This window comes from Mustelus asterias, chromosome 2, assembly GCF_964213995.1.
Source record: "Mustelus asterias chromosome 2, sMusAst1.hap1.1, whole genome shotgun sequence".
NCBI classification, from domain to species: domain Eukaryota; kingdom Metazoa; phylum Chordata; class Chondrichthyes; order Carcharhiniformes; family Triakidae; genus Mustelus; species Mustelus asterias.
Genome location: NC_135802.1, coordinates 154,704,169 through 154,727,005, shown reverse-complemented (window position 1 = coordinate 154,727,005; position 22,837 = coordinate 154,704,169). Strand labels below are relative to the sequence as shown.

At 39.5% G+C, this 22,837-nt stretch overlaps 1 protein-coding gene across 9 annotated transcripts in view; it reads right to left on the bottom strand.

Annotated features, from left to right (window-relative positions):
• LOC144479948 (serine/threonine-protein kinase PRP4 homolog) overlaps positions 1-22,837 on the bottom strand; it is a 46,700-nt gene that overhangs the window by 5,256 nt on the left and 18,607 nt on the right. For all 9 annotated transcript variants that reach the window (XR_013495589.1, XR_013495591.1, XR_013495595.1 and 6 more), the window contains exons 5-14: positions 22,461-22,542; positions 21,023-21,233; positions 17,843-17,916; positions 15,785-15,875; positions 12,419-12,566; positions 8,749-8,886; positions 5,316-5,469; positions 2,828-2,942; positions 1,859-2,010; positions 455-541 (exon numbers count right to left, since the gene is read on the bottom strand). Coding sequence is in view for 2 of the 9 variants with exons in the window: in XM_078199033.1 (XP_078055159.1) it covers positions 455-541; positions 1,859-2,010; positions 2,828-2,942; positions 5,316-5,469; positions 8,749-8,886; positions 12,419-12,566; positions 15,785-15,875; positions 17,843-17,916; positions 21,023-21,233; positions 22,461-22,542 (1,252 nt within the window). In the remaining 7 variants the exon portion in view is untranslated. The remainder of the gene's footprint in view (positions 1-454; positions 542-1,858; positions 2,011-2,827; positions 2,943-5,315; positions 5,470-8,748; positions 8,887-12,418; positions 12,567-15,784; positions 15,876-17,842; positions 17,917-21,022; positions 21,234-22,460; positions 22,543-22,837) is intronic.

Here is a 22,837-nt window from a genome sequence, read left to right as displayed (position 1 = left end):
TTGCACAGTTTATATGGTGTCAAAGGTATCATCTCCAAACAGTACAGTCTAGCATATTTTCCATAATCAGCGTTAGCTAAGCAAAAGCACTCACATCTGAGTCGGAAGATTGGGAGGTGGGGATGATTGAGGGATCTACTGCATCACTGGATGTACATTTTAAGACAAAATGCTGAACTGAGTCAAGATCTCCTCTCATTTCAATTACAAGGATTGTTTGAAGTTAATAACGTGAGGAACACACTGCTGAATGACACAATTCATGTTTTTTTAACAAATGCAGCAGGTTGTTTTGTGTAGTCAAAACCAGAAAAATGGAATATAATACATAATAGAAATTTAAAAATACACCGTACTATTAAATTCAAGATTTCTCAACTCAGAGGGCAGTCTGTTAATGGGAACATATTAAGGATTTGGCTCTAAAATACATTAGAAACTGTGGTATACTAACCCTTTCTGTCACTTTATCCACTTCAATGTACATGAAGTTCAGATTCTGATCAAAGTGCTGGTCCTTGAAAACACCTTTTCTGATCATCTGAGAAGAATTAAATACATTTTACGCAATTGTACAAATACACAATAAGTCAACCAGAGGTACAGTTTAACACTCAAAGAACCCAATTTTTATAAATCACAGAAAAATATAGCTGCGGCATTGAACACTGAAAAAGGTCTGCACAAGTTCCCTGCCCCCCAAAGCAGCATGCAAAAATATAGCGTTTTAGACTGGCAAGGTAACAAAATAAAGATTGGTAAAAACATAATAACTAGAACCAATAGGTATTAGCATAAACCAATGGACAGGAAATTATGATTCAGATATTGGCACTGCACCCAAGCTTTAAAGTCTGGTAAAAAGTATAATTCATAAATACATAGGGGTGTGTTACTGAAAGTTTCTGTGACAGTGATTTTATAATTTTCATCAAGATACACAGCCACAAAATAGAACTTTATTTTAGGCAGAAACAAAATAAAACTTGAAAAGACTTACTGAGCTGCAGCGGAGCTCAAAACTGGTAAAGAATGTAACGGACAGGAAAAACACTAATGCACCAACCTTGGATCTGGCTTTCCACACAGTGGACGTAGTTCAACCTCCACAGACAATTCAAAATTCCAAGCATGCAGAGTCCTTTGCACCAGCATCCAAGTACCAATAAAGCTTTTAGTTTTAGCAAAGAGCCAGTAAGACAGTTGGCTTTTTGACAATAAAAATAAAGATAGAGATGATCTTAGCCAGTTCAACTGCTTAAAGTGTGATATATGTGGGGTCAAAATCCTGGAACTCCCTTTCTAACAGCACTGTGGATGTACCTACACCACAGGGATTGCAGCGGTTCAAGAGAGCAGTTCACTAACTCAAGGGCAATTATGAATGGACACTAAATGGTGGCCGTGCCAGCAACATTCACATCCCATGAATGAAAGAAAACGCACTGCAGTGCAGGAATACCTACTTTACTGTTTTGAAAACAAAAGCCTATGGTTAAGTCCCCAAAGATTCTGTTATCAGCTTGACAGAAAATACTATGTATTGGTGACTCATTAAGACACATCGGAGTACAAATATGATAGTATCTACACAGAGAGCATGCATCAATTTCTTGTTACTATGATTTAATGTTATAAGAAAACTAAACGCTCACACAGCATAAAGCACTTTACTACCCAAAAAGTTATTCTACTTCTAAAGAAATTTAATTTTAAAATTGATTTCCTTTAGTAATCTGACAATAAGGAATTAGAGAATTTGTTGCCAAAGCATCAATGCAAATGATCGATAATCTAGAAAGTTAAAGTTCTCATCACCTAACGAATAGAAATCAAATTCCAAGATTAATTTTCCTACCTTATTTGGCATTTTGCCCTTTAGGTCCATCATGAGTTTCAGCATATGATTATTAGTTTTGCCAGGAAATAGGATTTTTCCTGTGTATAGCTCATAAAGTGTGCAACCAACAGACCACAAGTCTATGGCATAATCATAAACTTTTCCAATAACTGTAAAAGATAAACAAAGTAAATAAGCTTGGATAAACATATGCACTGAAATATTCCTGCTTATGGTTAGTGCATTTTGATTAACCAAAGAGCTAAAACCAAAGCTTAAAAAGCTAAAGCTATGTCAGTGTATATAAACAGGTCATGTTCTCAAGCGTACATATTCAAGGCACACAAATGAGACCGCACCAAGGGACTCTTCAAAATGACGGTGAAACATCGGATTATAGGTATTATTTTAAAAAGTGAACACATGATTTTAGCTAAATCATTGGAGTAAGACACCGAAAAAGATGCAAGGCAGTTCTCCAAATGCAAAAAAATTAATTATCTCAGACTGTTTCCTTAATGTGATTAGTGATTAGGAATATCTTGCATTTATGCAGTATTTTAATGTAGTAAATTGTTCCAAAGCACCGGAAAAAGCCTTGTGGTGAGGGAAAAACCTGATAGATCAAAAAAATACAATTTTATTAGGAGCTTTGTGTAGAGGACAACCTATAAATAGGAACAACGCAGCACTCCGACACATCATCACAGCATGCAAGCTTGCGTCTATAATTTGCCCAGGCTACGCTCTTGAACTGTAAAATGCTGACCTAGTCTTTCAGCTAGCTGCTATTTTTCAGCTGTAAAACAGCAAAATAGTAGATTTGATAGAAAAAGTCTCCACTTTAATCTCATGGTCAGAATAAATGTGGATTGTCGATAGATGCAAGAGGATGAAAAAGGTTCGGAAATCCAATTATCATAAAAGTAAAAAAAAACAAGCACATTTTCATCTGCTTCAGATGTTAACTAAGTATTTAAAACTTACTGATTTCAGGGGCTCGGTAAAATCTGCTGACGAGGTATGGGGTTATATCATTATCAGCCACATGTGAAGCTGAGCCAAAGTCACAAAGCTTCAGGATGGTTTTGGATTCATTGACCTGCAAAGAAGAAATCATTGCATATACATTTGGCAATTAATTCCTGAGTCAACATAGAAAATTCAGACGTTTTTGACAGTACAAATTGTAACGTTTTAAGAATTTCCAGCACTCGATAATAGGATTTCAGATAGAAACTAGAAGGCGGCCATTCGGCCCTTCAAGCCTGCTCCGCCATTCGTTTTGATCATGGCTAATCATCAAATTCAATATCCTGATCCCTCTTCTCCCCCATATCCCTTGAACCCTAAGAGCTATATCTAATTTCTTCTTGAAATCAGACAACGTTTTGGCCGCAACTACTTTCAGTGGTAGCAAATTCCACACATTCACCACCCTCTGGGTGAAGATATTTCTCCTCACCTCAGTTCTAAAAGATTTATCCTTTATCCTCAAACTATGACCTCTAGTTCTGGATTCCCCCACCATTGGGAACATTCTTTCTGAATCTACCCTGTCTAACCCTGTTAGAATTTTATAAGCTTCTATGAGATCCCCTCTCACACTTCTAAACTCCAGTGAATATAATCCTAACTGACTTAGTCTCTCCTCATATGACAGACCTGCCTTCCCAGGAATCAGCCTGGTAAACCTTCGCTGTACTTCCTCTATAGCAAGAGGAATCCTTCCTCAGATAAGGACACCAAAACTGCACACAATACTCCAGGTGTGGCCTTAGCAACGCCCTGTACAACTGCAGCAAAACATCCTTATTCCTATACTCAAAAACTATCGCCATGAAGGCCAACATACCATTTGCCTTCTTTACTGCCTATACCTGCACGCTTACTTTCAGCGACTGACGCAATTTACACCCATTCAAGTAATAATCTGCCTTCCTATTATTGCTATCAAAGTGGATAACCTCACATTGATCCACATTATACTGCAACTGCCATGCGTATGCCCACACACTCAGCCGGTCCAAATCATGCTGAAGTATCTCTGCATCCTCCTTCCCACCCAACTTTGTATCATCTGAAAATTTGGAGATAATACTTTTGGTTTCCTCTTCTAAATCATTAATATTTAATATGAACAGTTGGGGGTCCAAGCATAGATCCCTGCAGAATCCCACTAGTCATTGACTGCCAATCAGAAAAAGATGTTGATCAATTCCAGTGACATTTAGGGGCGGCAGGATGGCATAATGGTTAGCACTGCTGTCTCACAGCTCCAGGGACCTGGGTTCGATTCCCGGCTTGGGTCACTGCCTGTGTGGAGTTTGCGTGGGTTTCCTCCGGGTGCTCTGGTTTCCTCCCACAGTCCAAAGATGTGTGGGATAGGTTGATTGGCCATGCTCAATTGCCCCTTAGTGTCCCAGGATTAGCAGGGTAAATAGGTGGGATAGCTGTCGATGCAGACACGATGGGACGAATAGCCTCCTTCTGCACTGTATGGGTTCTATGATTAATTTCAGAGCAAACAGTTTGTGACCTTATACTATGGCAGTGTGCACTCCATGTCAAAATATCATGGTGCATAACACAACTAATTACTTTTGAACTGCATTCTGATCTTAGATGTTTGCTTCAGTTTCACAAAGACTATAACAATCTTCACCTCCAACTGTCTGTTACTAATCTCAAGGATTTAACCTGTGGCTGTACGCTTCTGATGTTAAATAAAGACTTAAAACTTACTGATTTCAGGGGTTCAGTAAAATCTGACAAGGAATGGTGTTACATCATTATCAGCTATATGTGAAGCCGAGTTAGTCACGAAGTAGTTTCATCTTGACAAATATTCGCAAAATACACAAATAGTTTGATAGTAAATTGGCTCAAGAATCTGCATGTTCGAAAACCAATACTTGTGTATATGTTCTCTCAGATTATCTTCCTAGATTTTCCATATTCAACCCTTTAGTCATGTTGCCCCAGTAAAGAATCACTTTGTTTAAGCAGGCATTATATCCTATATACAGAATTATGAATAGGTCTCAACAAAACTTTCCCTCCATAAGAGAAATGTATATTTCAATGTTACCACACAAATGAACCTAAAAGCACACTGGAGTAATTTGCAAAAACGGCTGTGAATCTGAAAAATAAATATGCCCGTGTTTATATCTGTGAACTAAAATGCAACCACTCCACGAATCTTAACTCCTCCTATTTTCCACTCCAAACTTTATCTAGCCATTCTGCTACCTTCCGTTCCTCCTTTTGCTTCCTTGTGTTTTGTTTTCTTTCAAGAAAATCTAGTGACCAATTCAAGAATTTATAAAACTCAACTGACAAAAAAAAGGAGTGCTCTACCAATGCATGCTACCCGTGACAAAAAGACATTTTAAAACTTGGGGTTCTCTTTCCCCCACCCCACGAATATCAGGGTATCAATGACTTTTCATGGACTAATGCTGCAACTTACCAGAATATTATCAGGTTTGATGTCAGCATGCAGGATGTTACATCTCTTCAACAATTTCAGAGCTAGGAAAAGCTGTTGACTGTACGACCTTACAGCCTTTATATGAAGGCCAACGTCTTTCCCATATTTTTTTAACACCTCACGCAAGTTCATACTGTGCAAAAAGGGAAGAAATTGTTTTAGTATCCAAATTGTATAAATGTACATAATAAAGATATAGACGTCACCCAGTAATGTGATGTTTGGAGCACACAACTCATTTTAAACAAAATTATAAATACAAGGGGAATCAATTTACATCGTTTTTATTTGTTCTAATTTAGTAAAATGGTTTAAGTCCATATCTTTTTAAACATACCAAGTGATAATCAAATTAAGTCAAAATATCTCACACCTATTTGGTCTTTCAGTTCCAAGCTGAAAACCAAAAACAACCTCAATATTGCTTCAGGCAGGAGTTGTTAAAGAACAAGCCCTCGTGTCCACAATGCCAACACATTTAGCTGTGCTCAAGTACAAATTGTGCTGACATTATGAGAATCATTCCATTTTAACCTCCGAGTAAAGTCCGTTTGCTTCCATTTTCACAATAGCTTTGCTACAAGTACTTCAGCATCGGTCAACATCCTATTTTTAAACAAATTCACTTCCTCATCAATCGTGGATTCTTAGCTTTGTTCAATTGCTAGCGAAATAGAGTCAGAGGTTTACAGTATGGAAACAGGCCCTTCAGCCCAACTTGTCCATGCCGTAAAGGGAAAGTGCACCAATATCAACTCTCTAAATAGGATGGAGCTGGGATTTTCAGTATTTAAAAATGCTTCAGCAAATCATAAATGCTACCTTCAACTCATACCCTGTCAATATCCTCAGTGGGTACTGCCCCTCATTCGCTACCCTCTGAACTTCCTTGTAAAGACCAGGAGGATGAAACTCCTTTTGCCAAGTTCTTTAAATAGAAAGCATCCTCCACTTACCACAAGGATAACCTCTAGTTACCACTAAGGAGAATCACGAAACAGTGCCCTGAAAGAGATTATGAGCCAGAATGTTACAACTCTAGTGCGGTCCCTTTGTTCCCCTTCCTGTGGTAACAAATTTGTACTGAGGATGAACAAAAATAAAGTTTACTGGTCAAAAGAAAGATGCAAGTCGTGCAGTTTGAGATTCCCCTCTCCCCAAACTGCTCAATAATAGAGCTCATAGTAAAAAAAGCTATTGTGAAAAGATCCCATTGGCAGCACTGAAATCATCACTGCAACACCAAAAATCACAAGGAGAAATTCTATACTTGAGCAATACGAAAATGCTTTGTGCTGAACTTTGCCAGGAGACTGCACCCCACACCAAAGGGCGAACAAACATTTAAACGTCAATTTAGTGTTGAAGTATTGGTGCCAAATGACGTCCAAGACTTGAATGGCAATGTTTGGTTCAAAAAAAATACAAAAACAAAATACTGCGGATGCCGGAAATCTGAAATAATATACTCAACAGATCAGCTAGAATCAGTGGAGAGGAACAGCATTAATGCTGCAGCAGTTTAATGAAAGGTCATCTTGATTTAAAATGTAGGGTGGATTTCTCCGTACATGGTGGGGGGAACAGAGTGTTATCTGCTGCAGATCTCATTCATTATGCAAGCAGTTGTTTTGCACTGTATCCCATGGCCTGATGTGGTGTAGACCACCAACTTATCCGGATGCCATATTGAAAGGGTGCCCAATATCAGTGACCCACTATTGAAGAAAGAATGCGGAGCTCCTGAAAATGAAGATGCAACTCCAGGAACATTAAGGCTGGAAGATGGACCACCTCAGACACCAAATCCAGGAGGTCCAACTGTAGATGCTCCCCCCACCCACTGCTGTGGTATCCTGGAATCCAGATTTGCTGTTGGCCTCCATCCTGATCTCTGGAGGTAGCGCCAGGCATTATTCAGCTGACACCTTCACACCACGTGTTCGAGGCATTCTTTCCCATCGGCACTGTGGAGAATCCAGCATGGGGGGAGTCAGGCCTTCAGCTGCACCCAATTAGCAGGATGCAAATGAGTTTCACCCTCAGCGGGTTTCCCAATCTACCATGGTGGGCACCGGTGGAAGATCCTGCTGTAAACTCACACTGACGCAAAACCATTTTTTGGGCATCGTGTCAAATTCTCCCTCCCCCACCCCGCCACTGAACCACCCTCAGAGGCTCGAGAGAATTCTGCTTCAGAACTGTTTCTTGTCATCGATACTGCCTGACATGTTTAGTATTACCAGCATTTTTGTTTTTATGTCAAAGGAAATGACAGTCCAGTGGTTGTCGTCACAGCTCATGCTTAACATGGTCAATATGTCAAGCAAGACACATCAACAAAGATGATTTAGTAGGTCTTAACCTTGTATTAAGACTACCCAATGAAATTGACCATCAGAATGGGACAAAAAGCACGTGAGGAAATTATTTATGACCAGACCCATAAATTTTCTGATATCACAAGTGATAGCGTGTTGCATCTGGGTGGATTTTGAAGAATCTTAAATTTTTCAGTATTGTGACCTTAAAGCTTCTTGGACAACCCACCTCAAGAAACAATGAGACCGCATTGGCTCATCTATTGATATTTACAGTGGCTTCAGCATCAAGTGTATTCATCTCAGGAATTCAGTGTTCCTGAGTTGACAGCTTAAGACTAAGGGAAGTTGTTCTGTGTTGGTGGTTTGGCCAAGGGAGGAAATATTGGCCAAGAAACTATGAATTCTCTCTTCTTTAAAAATAGTGCTCAAGAATTGTTGAGGCATATTTGTTGAGAAAGTATAACTTTTAGTAATCATAAAACAATGATTTTCAAAATGGGGAAGTCAGTAATCCCCAGGAGCATTTCTAAAAATGCAGCACAGAATTGACACACTGACATTAACGTTCAAAACATCCTAAATGAGGTGTCGCTTTCCAAATTGTCCCTATTGACGCCCTTGCTTACCCCAAGTAATACAGGAGTTATCAATGCAGTTGCAATATTACCAGTAGCTACCACCTACAGAACTCTTCTACCATAACATTATGAATACCCTATTATGAATAACTATTTACATGGGTACGATGGGTATAGTGGGATATGGGCCAAATGCTGGCAATTGGGATTAGCTTTGGGGTTTTTTTTTTTTAAAAAAGGGCGGCATGGATCAGTTGGGCCGAAGGGCCTGTTTCCATGCTGTAAACCTCTGACTCTAATACCCATTCTGCACTGCAGCCATACAGAGGTGACAATGGCCCAAGGACCCCTCCATATTAGAAGAGCCCCAGAATGAAATGCCTAATAAGGCTGTTCACAGCAGTTTGTTTGCTTCTCCTCCTCCCAGTTTTTCAACCAAGATATTAGTAGCTGTAGTAAGGGATGGGTAAGGAAGATTTATACTCACAAGGTTATACAATAGTCAATTACCTTAGAGGTTCAAAGACCAAGCAGAGATGTTGCTTGTGGTAGAAATGCCTGAAGAGTCTCAGGCAATGGAATTTATCATCCGGATCAGCATCGTTCAGCTTTTTCAGGAATTCCAGCTCCTTCAAACCAGTCTTTTGCCTATCAACACAAGCAACAATTACCCTTAGTTTTATTCAAAAGAAAACTAAAACTATGTTATACAATTTAGAAGCAAAAATACAATACAGTCGATGTTACAAGTGCTAGGTTGGGAAGAGGCAGATTAGCCACAATTCTGCTGCAAGCGCACGTGAGTATTGGGCGAGGACAGTATAGGACTGAACTCTGCAGTTCCTCAACTAATATCCAGCTAACTCGCATCATCCGAACCCACATGATTAAAAATAACAAGCAACAGACTTATTCGGAAAATGGAAGTACATGGTATTGAAGGGAGTGGCAAATTGGAACGTAGGAGAAGCCTCTTTGGCCTTTGGAGCCTCTTCTATCATTAAGATCATGGCTGATCTGCAACTAAATTCCATAAACCCACTTTTGTCCCATATTCTTTAATACTTTTAGCTAACCAAAATACCTCAAGTTTTAAAATGAACAATTGATTTAGAGTCGAGTATTCTAAACTTCCACAGCTCTTTTACAGAAAGTGTATTTCCTATTGTCACTCTGGGACTTAAGACTATTCTCTCTCGTCCTTGACTCTGCAACCAACAGAAATAGCTTCAATTTAACCTGTTCCCTTTCATATTGCAAAGGTTTTGATCAAATCACTGCATAATCTTCTAAATTCCAGCTAATACAAGCCTTGCTGGTGTACTTGCTCTTAATTTAATCCTTAAAGTCTAGATACCATTCTAGTAAATATAAACAGCATTCCTTTAAAGGTCAATATACCCTTAAGGTGTGGTGTCCAGAACAGTTCACAATACTCCAGAGTAATCTAATCAGGAACCCTGATTCCCTCTCATTTGCCTATATTAAAAGCTATTTGTCACACGCCAATTCTCTCAATCTATCAATATCTCTATAGCTTTACACTTTCATCTATATTACTTACAATGCTGCCTATTTTTGGGTCACCGGCAGGTCTGGATGTGGCCTTTTATCCGATCATCTAAGAGAGAGAGTAGTTGAGGTCCCAGCACAGATCCTTGCAGGACACCACTAGTCACATCTTGCTGATTAGCGTACCTGCCTATTATCCCTTCTGTCACTCCTAACACCAATTTCCTCACAGGTCAGTAATTGGCCTTCAATTCCAGGAGGGGTTTATCTTAATTTACAGAAGGTATTTGATAAGTAATATCCAAAGACATTCCCTTGCCCACTACTTTAATCACCTCTTGGTAAAGTTCAATCAGATTTATCAAGCATGGTCTACCCTTACAAAACCATGCTGGTTCACTTTGATCTGCTGAGATTTTTTATGGTGTTCAGTCACCCTATCCTCAATTGTAGACTTTAGCAATTTTCCAACAGCTGATTTAGGCCATACAGACTATAATTCCCTCACCTTCCATGAACAGCTCAGTGACTTGCACATTTCCCAATCTAAAGGAACAGTTCCTGCAGAGAACTTTGAAGGAGTATCATTAGGGAATCTACAATGTTCCCTTGTAGCTCTTTTAAAACCTAAGGGTGTCACGGTGGCACAGTGGTTAGCACTGCTGCCTCATACCTGGCCTCATAGTGCCAGGGACGCAGATTTGATCCCCGGCTTGAGTCACTGTGTGTGGAGCTTGTACATTCTCCCCGTGTCTGCGTGGGTTTCCTCCAGGTGCTCTGGTTTCCTTCCACAGTCCGAAAGACGTGCTGGTTAGGTGCATTGGCCGTCCTAAATTCTCCCTCAGTGTACCCGAACAGGTGCCGGAGTGTGGCGATTAGGGGATTTTTACAGTAACTTCATTGCAGTGTTAATGTAAGCCTACTTGTGACACTAATAAATAAACTTTAAACACTGAGGTGAGAGCCACCTGGTCCTGAGGATCCATCACGCTTTAGTGCCATCAATCTTACTGTTATCTTGCTTATGTTCATTTTACTGAACCCACCCCAATAATAGTTTCTTTGGGTTATCTGGCATGCTAACATTCTCCTCTACGGTAAATACTGATGCAAAATAACTATATTCAACTTGTCCAACATTTCCTTATCACCAGGAACACCATTATCAGTTTACAAGGGGGCCCTTTTTCCTAATGCAATGGTACAGGTTTTTATGTTTGCATAATTGGCTACGGTATAGAGAATATTGGTGATGGGATGCTTATCTAATTGGAGAACAGTATGCAGTGGGGATACAAAGGGTCAGTGTTTGAATCACTGCTTTTCTTTTCATAGATTACTTGGATATATGCAGCACAATTTTGAAGTATGTGGAAGATATTGATGGGCAGTAATAGTGAGGATAGTTGCAGGCTTCAAGAAGACAGGATGGTGAAGTGGACAGCGTACAGATGCAATTTAATGCAGATAAGTATGAAAGTTTAAAGTTGTTAAAGTTTATTTATTAGTGACACAAGTAGGCTCACATTAACACTGCAATAAAGTTACTGTGAAAATCCCCTAGTTGCCACACTCCGACTCCTGTTCAGTTACACTGAGGCAGAATTTAGCATGGCCAATGCACCTAACCAGCACGTCTTTCAGACTGTGGGAGAAAACCGGAACAACCGGAGGAAACCCACACAGCCAAGGGGAGAACGTGCAAACTCCACACAGTTACCCAAACCGGGAATCGAACCTGGCGTTGTGAGGCAGCAGTGCTAAATGAGGCACATTGGAAGAATCAATATGAACATCTAAATCCAATGACTGGGTGCAAGGCCAGGAGGACCTGGAGATATACATTTACAAATCTTTGAAGGTGGTAAGGAAAATTAAGGCGGTTGAACAAAATGTTTCTTCCAGCGAGAGAGTCAGAAATCAAGTCAAATTTAAAATAATTGCCAAAAGAACTAGAGAGAAAAATAAATACATTTCTTCACAGGGTCGGCGTGATCTGAATCACACGACCTTAAAGGGTGGTGGAAAGATTCCACAGGAACTTGTAGAAAGTAATTGGACATGTACTCAAAGAGGACCAGTTTGCAGGGTTATGGATAAAAGGTGTGGGACTAAATTAAAAAGCTCTTTCATAGAGCTGGTACAGCCTGGACAGTGGCTACAATATTGTATTATTTTATAACACATGTGCAAAGTTAAATCATACTTTTCCTTATAATCAAGGTTACAGTGGCCCAAAAATAATCATGGAAATATACCCCAAAATGAATGAACAAGTTATTTATTCATCAACATGACACCCCAACCTACCTCTTTGCCCGTTTTATGGATCAGAATTTGTTTTAGTTTAATTTATGGGCCAGAATTAGTTTTAGTTTAATTGGTCCAGAAAGACTTTCAGGAAAAAATAGCACCTCATCTGCAAAACAAAGTTCTGGATCATCCTGATCTGCAAGGGTGACTGCCCAAGTACTGAGAGAGCACCCCTCCCATGTATGTGCATTTGTTTTACAAGTGCTCTTGCAAAATATTTGTATTCGATGCCTTTGCTACAGTAATGCTCTTGTACATTGCAGTAATCATACTTGGCAGTGCAGAATGCTACCATAACTAAGGTCTCAAGTCAGGACCTTGGCACTGTTGAAACTTCCCTGCAGCACAGACTTACATAAGCTCATTGTTCCTGATGATTTTGACTGCCACCTCCTGGCTAGCTCTTGCCATGTCTCTGGCACGTACAACGTTACTGAAAACTCCTTGACCAGTGTAACCATATACACTGTAACGCTTATCGAGAACTTCCCCAATATTTACTCCTGCAAAACAAGATGAACATATACAGTGGGTTATAACTCAAACAATGATGTTGCATGAAAGAGAACTGTTCATCAAATGACCGAGGATTACTCATGATCAACAAATGCATGGTCAGGTTGACCAGGATTTACTGCTTTCCCCATAACTAACCGGAGATTTGTTTTAGAATTTGTAATAAGCTACTTAAGATACTACTTCCTGCAGCTGTTTACTGTGTGTGTCCTTTATTCAGTGGTTTCTCTCCCTTGTAAGGTCCACTAGCATCATTGAATTAGTTCCCATGTTTCACAAATGGGTCAAATTCTCCGGCTAACCTATCCTCCCTATCGGGAAGCAATTCATGACTTCATGTCAATGGATCCAGCTTGAATTATGCAGAATATCATGGGGGAGCAAATATAATTGTCTACTGCTAACGAACATACCAGATCAAAACATTTTATCATGTTTGAATGCCTATTTACAGTGGGTTGAATTGTTCAGTGTCATTTTTCATTATGTGGTCGATTGAAGTGATTGGCAAGGTCTTAGCTCAGTTTAACTCAAGACCAACAGATCTGTTCTAAATCCTTAATATCATTCACAGACGGTCTTATACCACTTCAGAGCTTGAATGCTCATTACCAAAGTATGGTCAAATGTGGGCTTGTGCCAGAGAGAAGTCACCATGGGACTCTTCTTATGTGCCTCCTGGAGGCCAGCTTAATAGCAGTCCTGGCAGATGCCTGGAAGGTCTCTTACTTGCCCTCTCAGCTGGAACTGGTGTGAGACTCGGAGAGCTGAATATGGGAAGAGAAAATAATTTAAAATCAACAGTAGCTTGCAGCAACTATCTTTCCACCCCCCAACCCCAAAGGAAAATTAAAATTCCTCCCTCATCTCTACATTAATAATCAGGGCAACTAAAGGCAGACAAATGTAAATTTGTTAGCGTAGATCTCTTTTGACTATTGTGTCAGTAGTTTAGCAAGGATTTGCCCTTGCCATGAACTCCCCCCAAAATAGATGGGTCAGTGCCACAAGCTGTGGGAGAAGACCCAGTATCTATAACACTGCAGAAATAAAATTAGGCTGCTAAGGATCTCTGGGAGATAGGAATGTCAGACATCAGAGTCTGTTGTACTCAGTTTGCCTCAACTTTATCACAAATAATCGGAAAAATCTCTGGAGGTAGGTGGAAACGAATATTGAGCATAGCTGTCCAATTTTCAGTACAACATCATTTCCACTCAATCACACAATTGTGGTTTGTTAGATAGCAACAAGGAGAATACTAGTGACAGAATCTGACACTTAACTACAGAACTTAATGTTTTGCTCAGGTACAGAATGAAATAAGCTTGTCAAAAAAAAACCTGAACCAAAAGAGCAAACAGGTCTCAAAGGGGAGAAATATCTTCACTGCAGTTCTCAGTTAAAATTAATATGATTGAGATACAGGGAAAATTAGAGATTAGTGCAGAGGAGAAACTCAGGGATTAGTATAAACAAAAAGAGTCACAGAAACTTAATGGGAATAAATCGAGAAAAGATACTTGGAGTCCAGACAGTGTGCACCAAATTAAAGAGCTGATGAATGGGCATGTGGTAATCATAACATTTCAAAGGTCCACAAATTTAGGGACAACACCAAAGGATTAGAAGGCAGCAAATGTTACACATACGATGGTTACTTCAGATGACAGCACAGGTTCATCAATGTCGACATACACCGATTTTCAGGGGCTATTTGAACAGGTATGCATAAGTAGATTTACTTGCTAAAACACGACACTGGGAGTGCAACAATCTAGGGGTATAACTGAAAAGGGTGATTGGGAGCTATGGAAGAAGCTAGGTAAGGATACAAGTAACATTGTCGCACTGACAGAAGTAACATGCGGTGTTCTCCCGCAGTCAGCACTAATGGCCTCAGTTTTTCATCGATTGAGAACAGCTGGTGCAGTTTAACAACCAGGAGGTAGGTAGCCCATCTTGGTCATAAGAATGGCAGATAGGTTGCTCACATTAAGTCAATAATCCTGCACTTCAGGAGAAAGTCCAACTCAAGAGACAGTTTATAGCCCCTAGACTCCAACACAAACTCCTTGCAAGCATGACTTGGAATATCAAATTAGCCCTACAGTCGATCTAAATTTACATAGGAAATAAAATATTGAACGTTGACAAGAATGCAATTGTGTTCCTCTGAATATGACAGTGATAAAAGCTCGACTTTGTTCATAATGAATACTATACCCAACCTGGATGTACTTGATCCCAACAAGTGAATCGTAGAAGTAGAAAGGTTTCAGTACTCAACAATGGCAGGCAATGTCAAGCATTCCATAGTCCTTACTATTTTATACTGGAGATGCTCAGAATCCATTCATCAGGATAATTTTTCTCAATTGGGGAAAAGTAACTAGAATATAATACAGCTAATTTCTCCAAACATTGTACTTTTAAACAATAAAACACGGTGGCACAGTGGTTAGCACTGCTGCCTCACAGCGTCAGGGACCCGGGTTCAATTCCGGCCTTGGCTCATTGTCTGTGTGAAGGTTGCACATTCTCCCCATGTCTGCGTGAGTTTCCTCCGGGTGCTCTGGTTTCCTCCCACAATCCAAAGATGTGCGGGTTAGGTTGACTGGCCATACTAAATTGAGCCTAGTGTCAGGGGGACTGGCAGGGTAAATATGTGGGGAATAGGGCTCGAGTGGGATTATGGTCGGTGCAGACTCGATGGGCCGAATGACCTCTGCACTGTTGGGATTCTTTAAAAAAAGATGCATTAGTTAAGGGGATTAGCCAGTAAATATATGGAGTTACAGGCTTTTATACAGCCCGTGATCTCAGAATGCCCCAAAGACTTTTTTAGTTCAACTACTTTTAAATTAAGTACTTTTGATCATGCTCTGTTATAATGGAAGGAAACAAAACAATTAAATCAATGAACAGAAATCTTCTTTAGTAATGTTGTTCTGAGGGATAAATATTGACCAGAACACCAGAAGAATTTTGTTTCTTTTCAAATAGTTTTTTTTGCCCCTCCATCTCAAACGAAGAGGGCTCTTTGATTAACATGTGATTTGAAAGTTAGCACTTCACTCAGTACAGCAATGATGTAACAACCGAGATTATGTGGCTGAGGCAGAGGAAACATCATTTCACTAAGTCTTTCTGAGCCACTTTTCAATATTTATTGGAAAAGCTGAAAGAATTTTCAAATACTCACGATAGTAGCCTTCTGCATCAGTCCAGTTATCCCTGAGATTGGGATTCTCTTTGAAATCTTTTCCAAATCCAGCAGCTCTCAGATGAGCACTCTGGAGACGAATAAAATAACCTTAGATTTTAAGGCTTTATTGATCATTGATGCTTCCAAGTAGACTCTGCTGAGACTCTTGAAATCAATGGTTTTCTCCCCACCCAAAAATATGCAGTCTACAAGACTGAACACTGAGAAACTATATTCAAAGCAAGACAGCACAGATTTCTAAAAGGCATATTATCCTTTGACCACATAGAACCTTTTGTAGAAATAGAAAGGATATAGGAAATGCTCTTTCAAAAGCTTTTTTCTAAAATACTATGTCAAAAGAGATCCATGAGAGAGAATGACAAGTAAAATTAAAGGCAATAAAGTCAAATAATCAATGCTGTTTGCAAAATATTTGTGACAGGGAACTGCACATCCTAACCATTTGTCATATGAACCCTTCTATAATTCATGCTTAAATCTGCATCTTGGTACAAATTTAACAGTCACAAGCTTTCATATTATTCAAGGCCTTCAACAGGTCATCCCTTGAAATGTTTCAACTCCAGTCAAAAAAAAAGCTCGACTTTCGCAATTCTCTTTCATAATCACAATCCCTCATCTTTGCTAACACCCTAAGGAATCTGCAACATTCCCACTGTTTGTGTAGGTCTCCTGCAGTAGGGTATCCAAAACTTGACAACCCCCAGCAGCAGTAACCTACAGTTTTGCCATAGGTTCAATATTACCTTTTGTTTTGTATTCTATACCTTTGGATGCAAAAATAACAATTATTTGGGTTTTCTTTAATGGCCTTGCCCATTTCTGGTGCTACCTATAATTGCCCTGTGTATTTGCATATCAAATTTCACCTGCAATATTGCTCCACTTAAAATTCTGAAATTTAAAGTGTATTTGCTCTTAGCATTATTTCCAAAGTGCATTACTTTATTTTTTATATACCCAACTACATCTGGCACACATATACCATCCCCGCAAGTCTCTCTAAACCCCCATCAAAACTGGTGGCCCTACCAGGCATATTGATTAAAGATTTCACAGGTGCTCTCTCAACTACTTAGATAGTGCATTTTGTTCGGAATAACTCAGGGCAAGGTATTTAAGCCCAAGCTGGAGATATAGACAGAATCCAAAGAATGCCAAGTTTTATACTACTGGAAATAGGCATTTCTGAAACTTGGGTATATGATACTGTATACAAGTTACCATGTTGCAGTCCAGGTTTTACATTAAATTTGAGTTTAACACTAGATATGAGATACAACCTGACATACACTTGAAGCAAGTTACTTTAATTCATTATAAAGTAACAAACATTTATTTTTCTTCCAATTGCACGTGCGTGTGTATGAGTGTGACATTTGCAGTTAACTAGAATCAAAAGATTTGGGCTGTATTTATTATCAACAATGGAAATAGAGTGGGGTGCAAAGGATGGGATTTAAAATTATAAAGTTACGATATAGTTTTGTCCCAGCACTTCAGATTTTGTATAATCTAACTGAACGAATTAGGTGTGAACATCTCTGAAACAAGAGGAAAGAAGGGGCAGAAATTACAAATTCGTGAGATTTTAAAGGGGAAAAGCTAAAAAGTCAAAACAACAAAAGAAAAAAATCATTCTGCAAGCACGAAGATTTGTATACTCTTGCCCTATCACTTGGAAGTGAATTATTCTCTTGAAACTTCAAATTGAAGACATGATATGAACGTACGAGCTTATTAACCGATAAACCACAATATGAAGCTTGCCCATAGCGGTCACATTAGATTAGGTAGTAATAAAGCTTTAAGCTTTAATTTGAAACAAGATGGTCAGATTGGAAATTACAATGTCAGCCTCAAAATTTTTGTTCAGCCTAATTTAAGAATATTTGAAGCAGCACCAACTTGCAAGTTCCACAAGCTAGAAAGTTAAACAAATTTGCATTCAAAAAGAGGTGAACTGGAGTTGACTTGAGCACAAACTTTGGCAGCACATGATCTTTGTAAAGCAAGATACAGCATACATACATCAAAGTAGGCAGCAAACATGTCATCAGATTCAGTGAACATATCTGGAACGGTTGGCTTTTTCGAAGCAGCTCCTGTGAATAAAAATAATTAAGTTCAGACAATACAACCAGAACTTCAAATACAAATCTAACATTGCAAACAAGTTAAATTCATGACTACCAACACTGGAAACAGAGCATTCTGTACAAGACTCTTGACACCACCCCTCAAGAAAACAATATATTGGTCATATCTTAAAATCAAATTGTTGGATAACACCACCCAAACCTGAAAGGGCAGTTGGTGGCAAACCACAAGGCAGAGCTTGAAAAATCTCCAACATGCGATACACTTTTGTTTCTCGCTGCTTAGAAAACAGAGAACATGTTTCGCAATGCTGATTGTGATTTTCAAATGGTTCCCAAAAAGAAGCATTTAATATATTACTACTTTAAACCAAGATGTGTAACCATTATGATTTTAATTCAAACTTTTGTGTTCCCTGTAACATTGATAGGAATGTTTAGTTCCCATAATGAATGGCTGCTTGCTCCAAGGCAACAATCGTGACTTGGACAGTAGGCCCTTCCTATTGCTGTGGAGTAATCTAAAAGACACATGACAGAGTCGGCACAGTAGCACAGTGGTTAGCACTGCTGCTTCACAGCTCCAGGGACCTGGGTTCGATTCCCGGCTTGGGTCACTGTCTGTGTGGAGTTTGCACATTCTCCTCGTGTCTGCGTGGGTTTCCTCCGGGTGCTCTGGTTTCCTCCCACAGTCCAAAGATGTGCGGGTTAGGTTGATTGGCCATGCTAAAATTGCCCCTTAGTGTCCTGAGATGCGTAGGTTAGAGGGATTAGTGGGTAAAATATGTAGGGATATGGGGGTAGGGCCTGGGTGGGATTGTGGTCGGTGCAGACTCGATGAGCCGAATGGCCTCTTTCTGTACTGTAGAGTTTCTATGAGAGTCAACTGGAGGTTAAAAAAAGACAAGCAGCAGCAGTTTACTCAGTAGAAGTGCATACACAGGAGAAATGCTCTAACAAGGAATTCAAAGTTCTAACGGTTATATGTCCCAACTTTGGGATACCTCATCATTAATTCATTATGTTCTTTCTTGTACACCTAGTTTGTCACATCTGTAATTCCAAATGAGTTTACAACACAAACATGAAATAACCTATTCAGCACATCCCAAATGACAGAGGAATTTGTAGAACAGTTATGAAATGACTTGACAATTACGATGTCCACAGTTTATTCCAAAACACGACCTTCGCGCATCTACCCTTAAGTTTCACTGCATCTTAGCTTGACCCTAAGGTCAAGTAATATGTTTATCACGGTATAACAGATAGTTCATCAACTTATTTTATCCTGACCCGAAGGTCATCCTCCTTCAGCTTATCATGGGCTGACCAACATGCCAGTTCATGTTCCTGGCCAACTTCCTGGTCTATTCATAATCCCTACTATATCTGCTCTGGTTTGTGTTTACTGCAGGCACTTTTAAAACTTATGTCCGCAACATGGCCAGGCCTGGGTGATCCCATGATGCATCCTGATATGCCACCACCACGATGCTTCTTGAAAATATCGAGCATAGCTTCCCCACAGTCAAAGTGTTCACTGTCCAATATCCTCTTCAGTAAGTCTGGTAGAACACTGAATATCTTCAGATAAACAACACGGCACAAGGCAAATGCCCAGGTGGCAATTTTACTGTTTGGCTGATGACACCCACATTAGTTCTGTACCTGGCAATGATTTTGATAGCGGTTGGGTCACCTTGGTGAATTATTCATCCAAGCCTCATGCCAAATTCCCAGTTTCTCAGATTAAATGGGAGTTCTCTCTTTGATGGGTAACCTCTTGTACACAGAGTAAGCAAACCAGTAGGATTTGTAAAACAGGAACCTTTTCAGCTACTTGGTGCATGGCACTATCTTAAATAACTGAGAACTCTTGGGGCTTTACTGGGACAAGAAAGGGCAGTCGAAGAGAAAGGGAACAATGCAAACACGTTTTGCAAAAATAGCTACCAGGCTGCCAAACCGGAGGCAGAGCCCTGAAGGTAGGTTGAAACTTCTAACTACTACTGGAGGAATGATGAAAGTTCCTACAATGTCTTCAGAGTTCCATGAACTGATTCAGAATATTGTTTGACACATCCATAAGCAAGTGGTCATGCACATGCTCCCTTTCTACATTCAATTCCCTAACGGACTTAGAAGGATCCCATGCCGAGCTGTAGCCTTAGATCGCTGCACCAGGATGATGCAAGCATGAGCAAGAGGTCGGTGGCCAAGATGACCTTTCAGAGGAAATAGCCAGGTTACACATTTCTGCTCAGTTGAGAACCGAATTCACGCTGCAAAATCACATGATTAAGGGAGAGAGATGTCATGGGAATCAATCACTTGAAATTGTATTTGGCTCTTAAAACACATTTTAAACACAGAAAGCAGAATCAAACAGCTTCTGCCTTGTGAGTCAACCAAATTAACTTCTTATCCCTTGGTGGCCTGCAAAGCAAAGTATAATAAAAATTGATCAAAGAATCTGACAGAGCTACAAATTAAAGTTAAATAATTCAAAGTGTGTTTTACTTTTGCCCAAGACGGCCAAAGGCAAAGATATGGACCTGTTCACAGTTAAGAATTAAAATGGTTTTTGGTCCTAAGTGAGATTCCCGGTCAGTACTGTGAGAAGCTGTTCTCAGCCAAGCCAGCAGCTGAAGAATGACTGCTGTTTCACTACCCCTAGATTGGGGGCCAGAAAACTAACCTGGGTTCCACTCATGCTCATTAACTATCAACCCTTGCTGAAAGAGAGTGACAAATATCATCTGAGCACATTATGAGGCTTGGTTGGATAATTCCACAGTGCAAAAACTGACATTCTACACTGACCTAGGCTCATACTGAAGTACTGTGATTCAGAGAAGGTACTAAAAGGGTGTACGATCACTATGGAATTGTGGCTCTGCATGAAGCCAACATCATTACAGGTAGAGAAAGGTAGGAATTAAACAAGAGGGGGAAATAAATGATCCATATATGGCACCTTTTAACAATGGGAGAAACAGGATTAAGAATGCAACCTCAAAGTGAATTCAGGAAGGTCAAAGAGCAAAAGAAACACTCAAGCTACCAAAGATTAAGTGATACCCGATCCATGCTCATTTCCGAATCCCACCTTCTTTCTGCTCAAGTGCCATGAGGTTGCGTTTGGCATTCACAGAAGCCTCAAACGTATCAACATTTTCCCTTTCGTATTCCTTGACATCAGCTGCAGCTCGCTCAAAAATGTCATCCGGAGAAGGAGAGCGGCTTCTAGTGCTGCTCTGAGGACTGTTTGGTTCAGACAATCCAGACATGTTGCTGTCCTCATTGGGGTTTCTATATTTCTACAAATAAAAGAAATTAGTTTCAATTCAGCACCTTAACATTTGCAAATGTTATCTCACATTTTTGGTTCTTATAATGTAAGATTATGCCCTAGCAGCAAAGCAAGACACGAGTGAAACTTGCATATTTAAGGAATGAAATGAATTGGCTACATTCTCATACATAAAGCATACATTGTTTGGATATGTAACTTACATTACTGGCGTACATAATGATTAAATCCATATAAATATACAAAATAGTTTCACAACTTAGAAATTTATGAGCAAACTTAACACCAAAAATATCAACTTGGGTGTTGTTTCATGGTGACAAGCTGTAAAGAGTTGCACTCGGGCTCATTTCTAGAGCAACAGAAATCAAAATGGAGAGGGGCGGAGTGTTGAAAGTTATACAAGACTTTGGATAGGCCTCAATTAGGGAGTACTGTGTACAGTTCTGGTCTTTATACTACAAGGATATTAAAGCACTGGAGAAAGTACAGGAGAGATTTACAAAGCTGCGATCAGAATTAAGAGACTGCAACTATCAGAAAAAAATAAGCAAGTTGTGAATCTTTTTACCAGAGATGGGATCAAGAGACCTGACAGAACCCTGAATTATGAAAGGATTTAATAGGGTGTCTGTGGAGAAAGTGCATCCACCTGAGGCATTAGATAACCACTACGGATCAAATAAAGCATTTATTTACATTAAGAGTGGAAAGAATGTGGAACTCTGACACAGGAAGTAAATGAAGCAGACAGTATTGATGCATTTAAAGGGAATCTTAATGCACACAAGACGACGACGGCAATGAAGGAAACAGTGGCCAGGGTGAGAAAAGGTAATTAGAGTAGCAGGCGCTCACATGGAATACAAAACTAAGATGGTCCCAATGGCCATTCAAATGAAATGTTAAAAAATCTTCCCCTTTTCAAAACCCAAATAGTCAGACCACTGACATTTTCACAAATGCAGAGTTCACATTAGTTATCTAAAAAAGATTCAAATATACAACAAGTGTAACATCTTCTTTATTATAACGTTTAGAATCATGGAGCAATTCAATAAATTAAAATGCATCCCAAGAACCATGAAAAGCTACTTACGACAATATCCATTACAATATTAACAGATGTTAGCAAATTGCTTTTGTTTTTAAGTTTCATTCCCCAAGTCTAACCAACTTGAACAGATAATAGATTTTCGATTTCAAAGCGAGAATCTAAAACCTGAAACCATACCTGAACAATTGCCAATCTCTGTTCGCGTCTTTGTTGAATAACAGCTTCTTCATCTTCCTCCTCTACGTCAAAATCCTCAAGACTAGATACAAAAAAAATGCAAAATGTAAATATTACATAACACAAACTGAAGGAGCTAAGCTTGGGTAAAAACATTCCTCCCGAATTTCCCATTGGATTTGATTATCTAAGATTCATCAGCCCCAGTTTTGGACTCACTACAAATGGAACTGTTTTCTCTGATCTACCTCATTAAATCCTTTCAAAATGTTAAAGACCTCTCTTTGGGCACACCTTAACTTTTCTTCCAGAGAGAAGAGCCCCAGCACGTTCAGCTTTTTGGTATAACTTCAGTTCTGATATAATTCTCAACATTT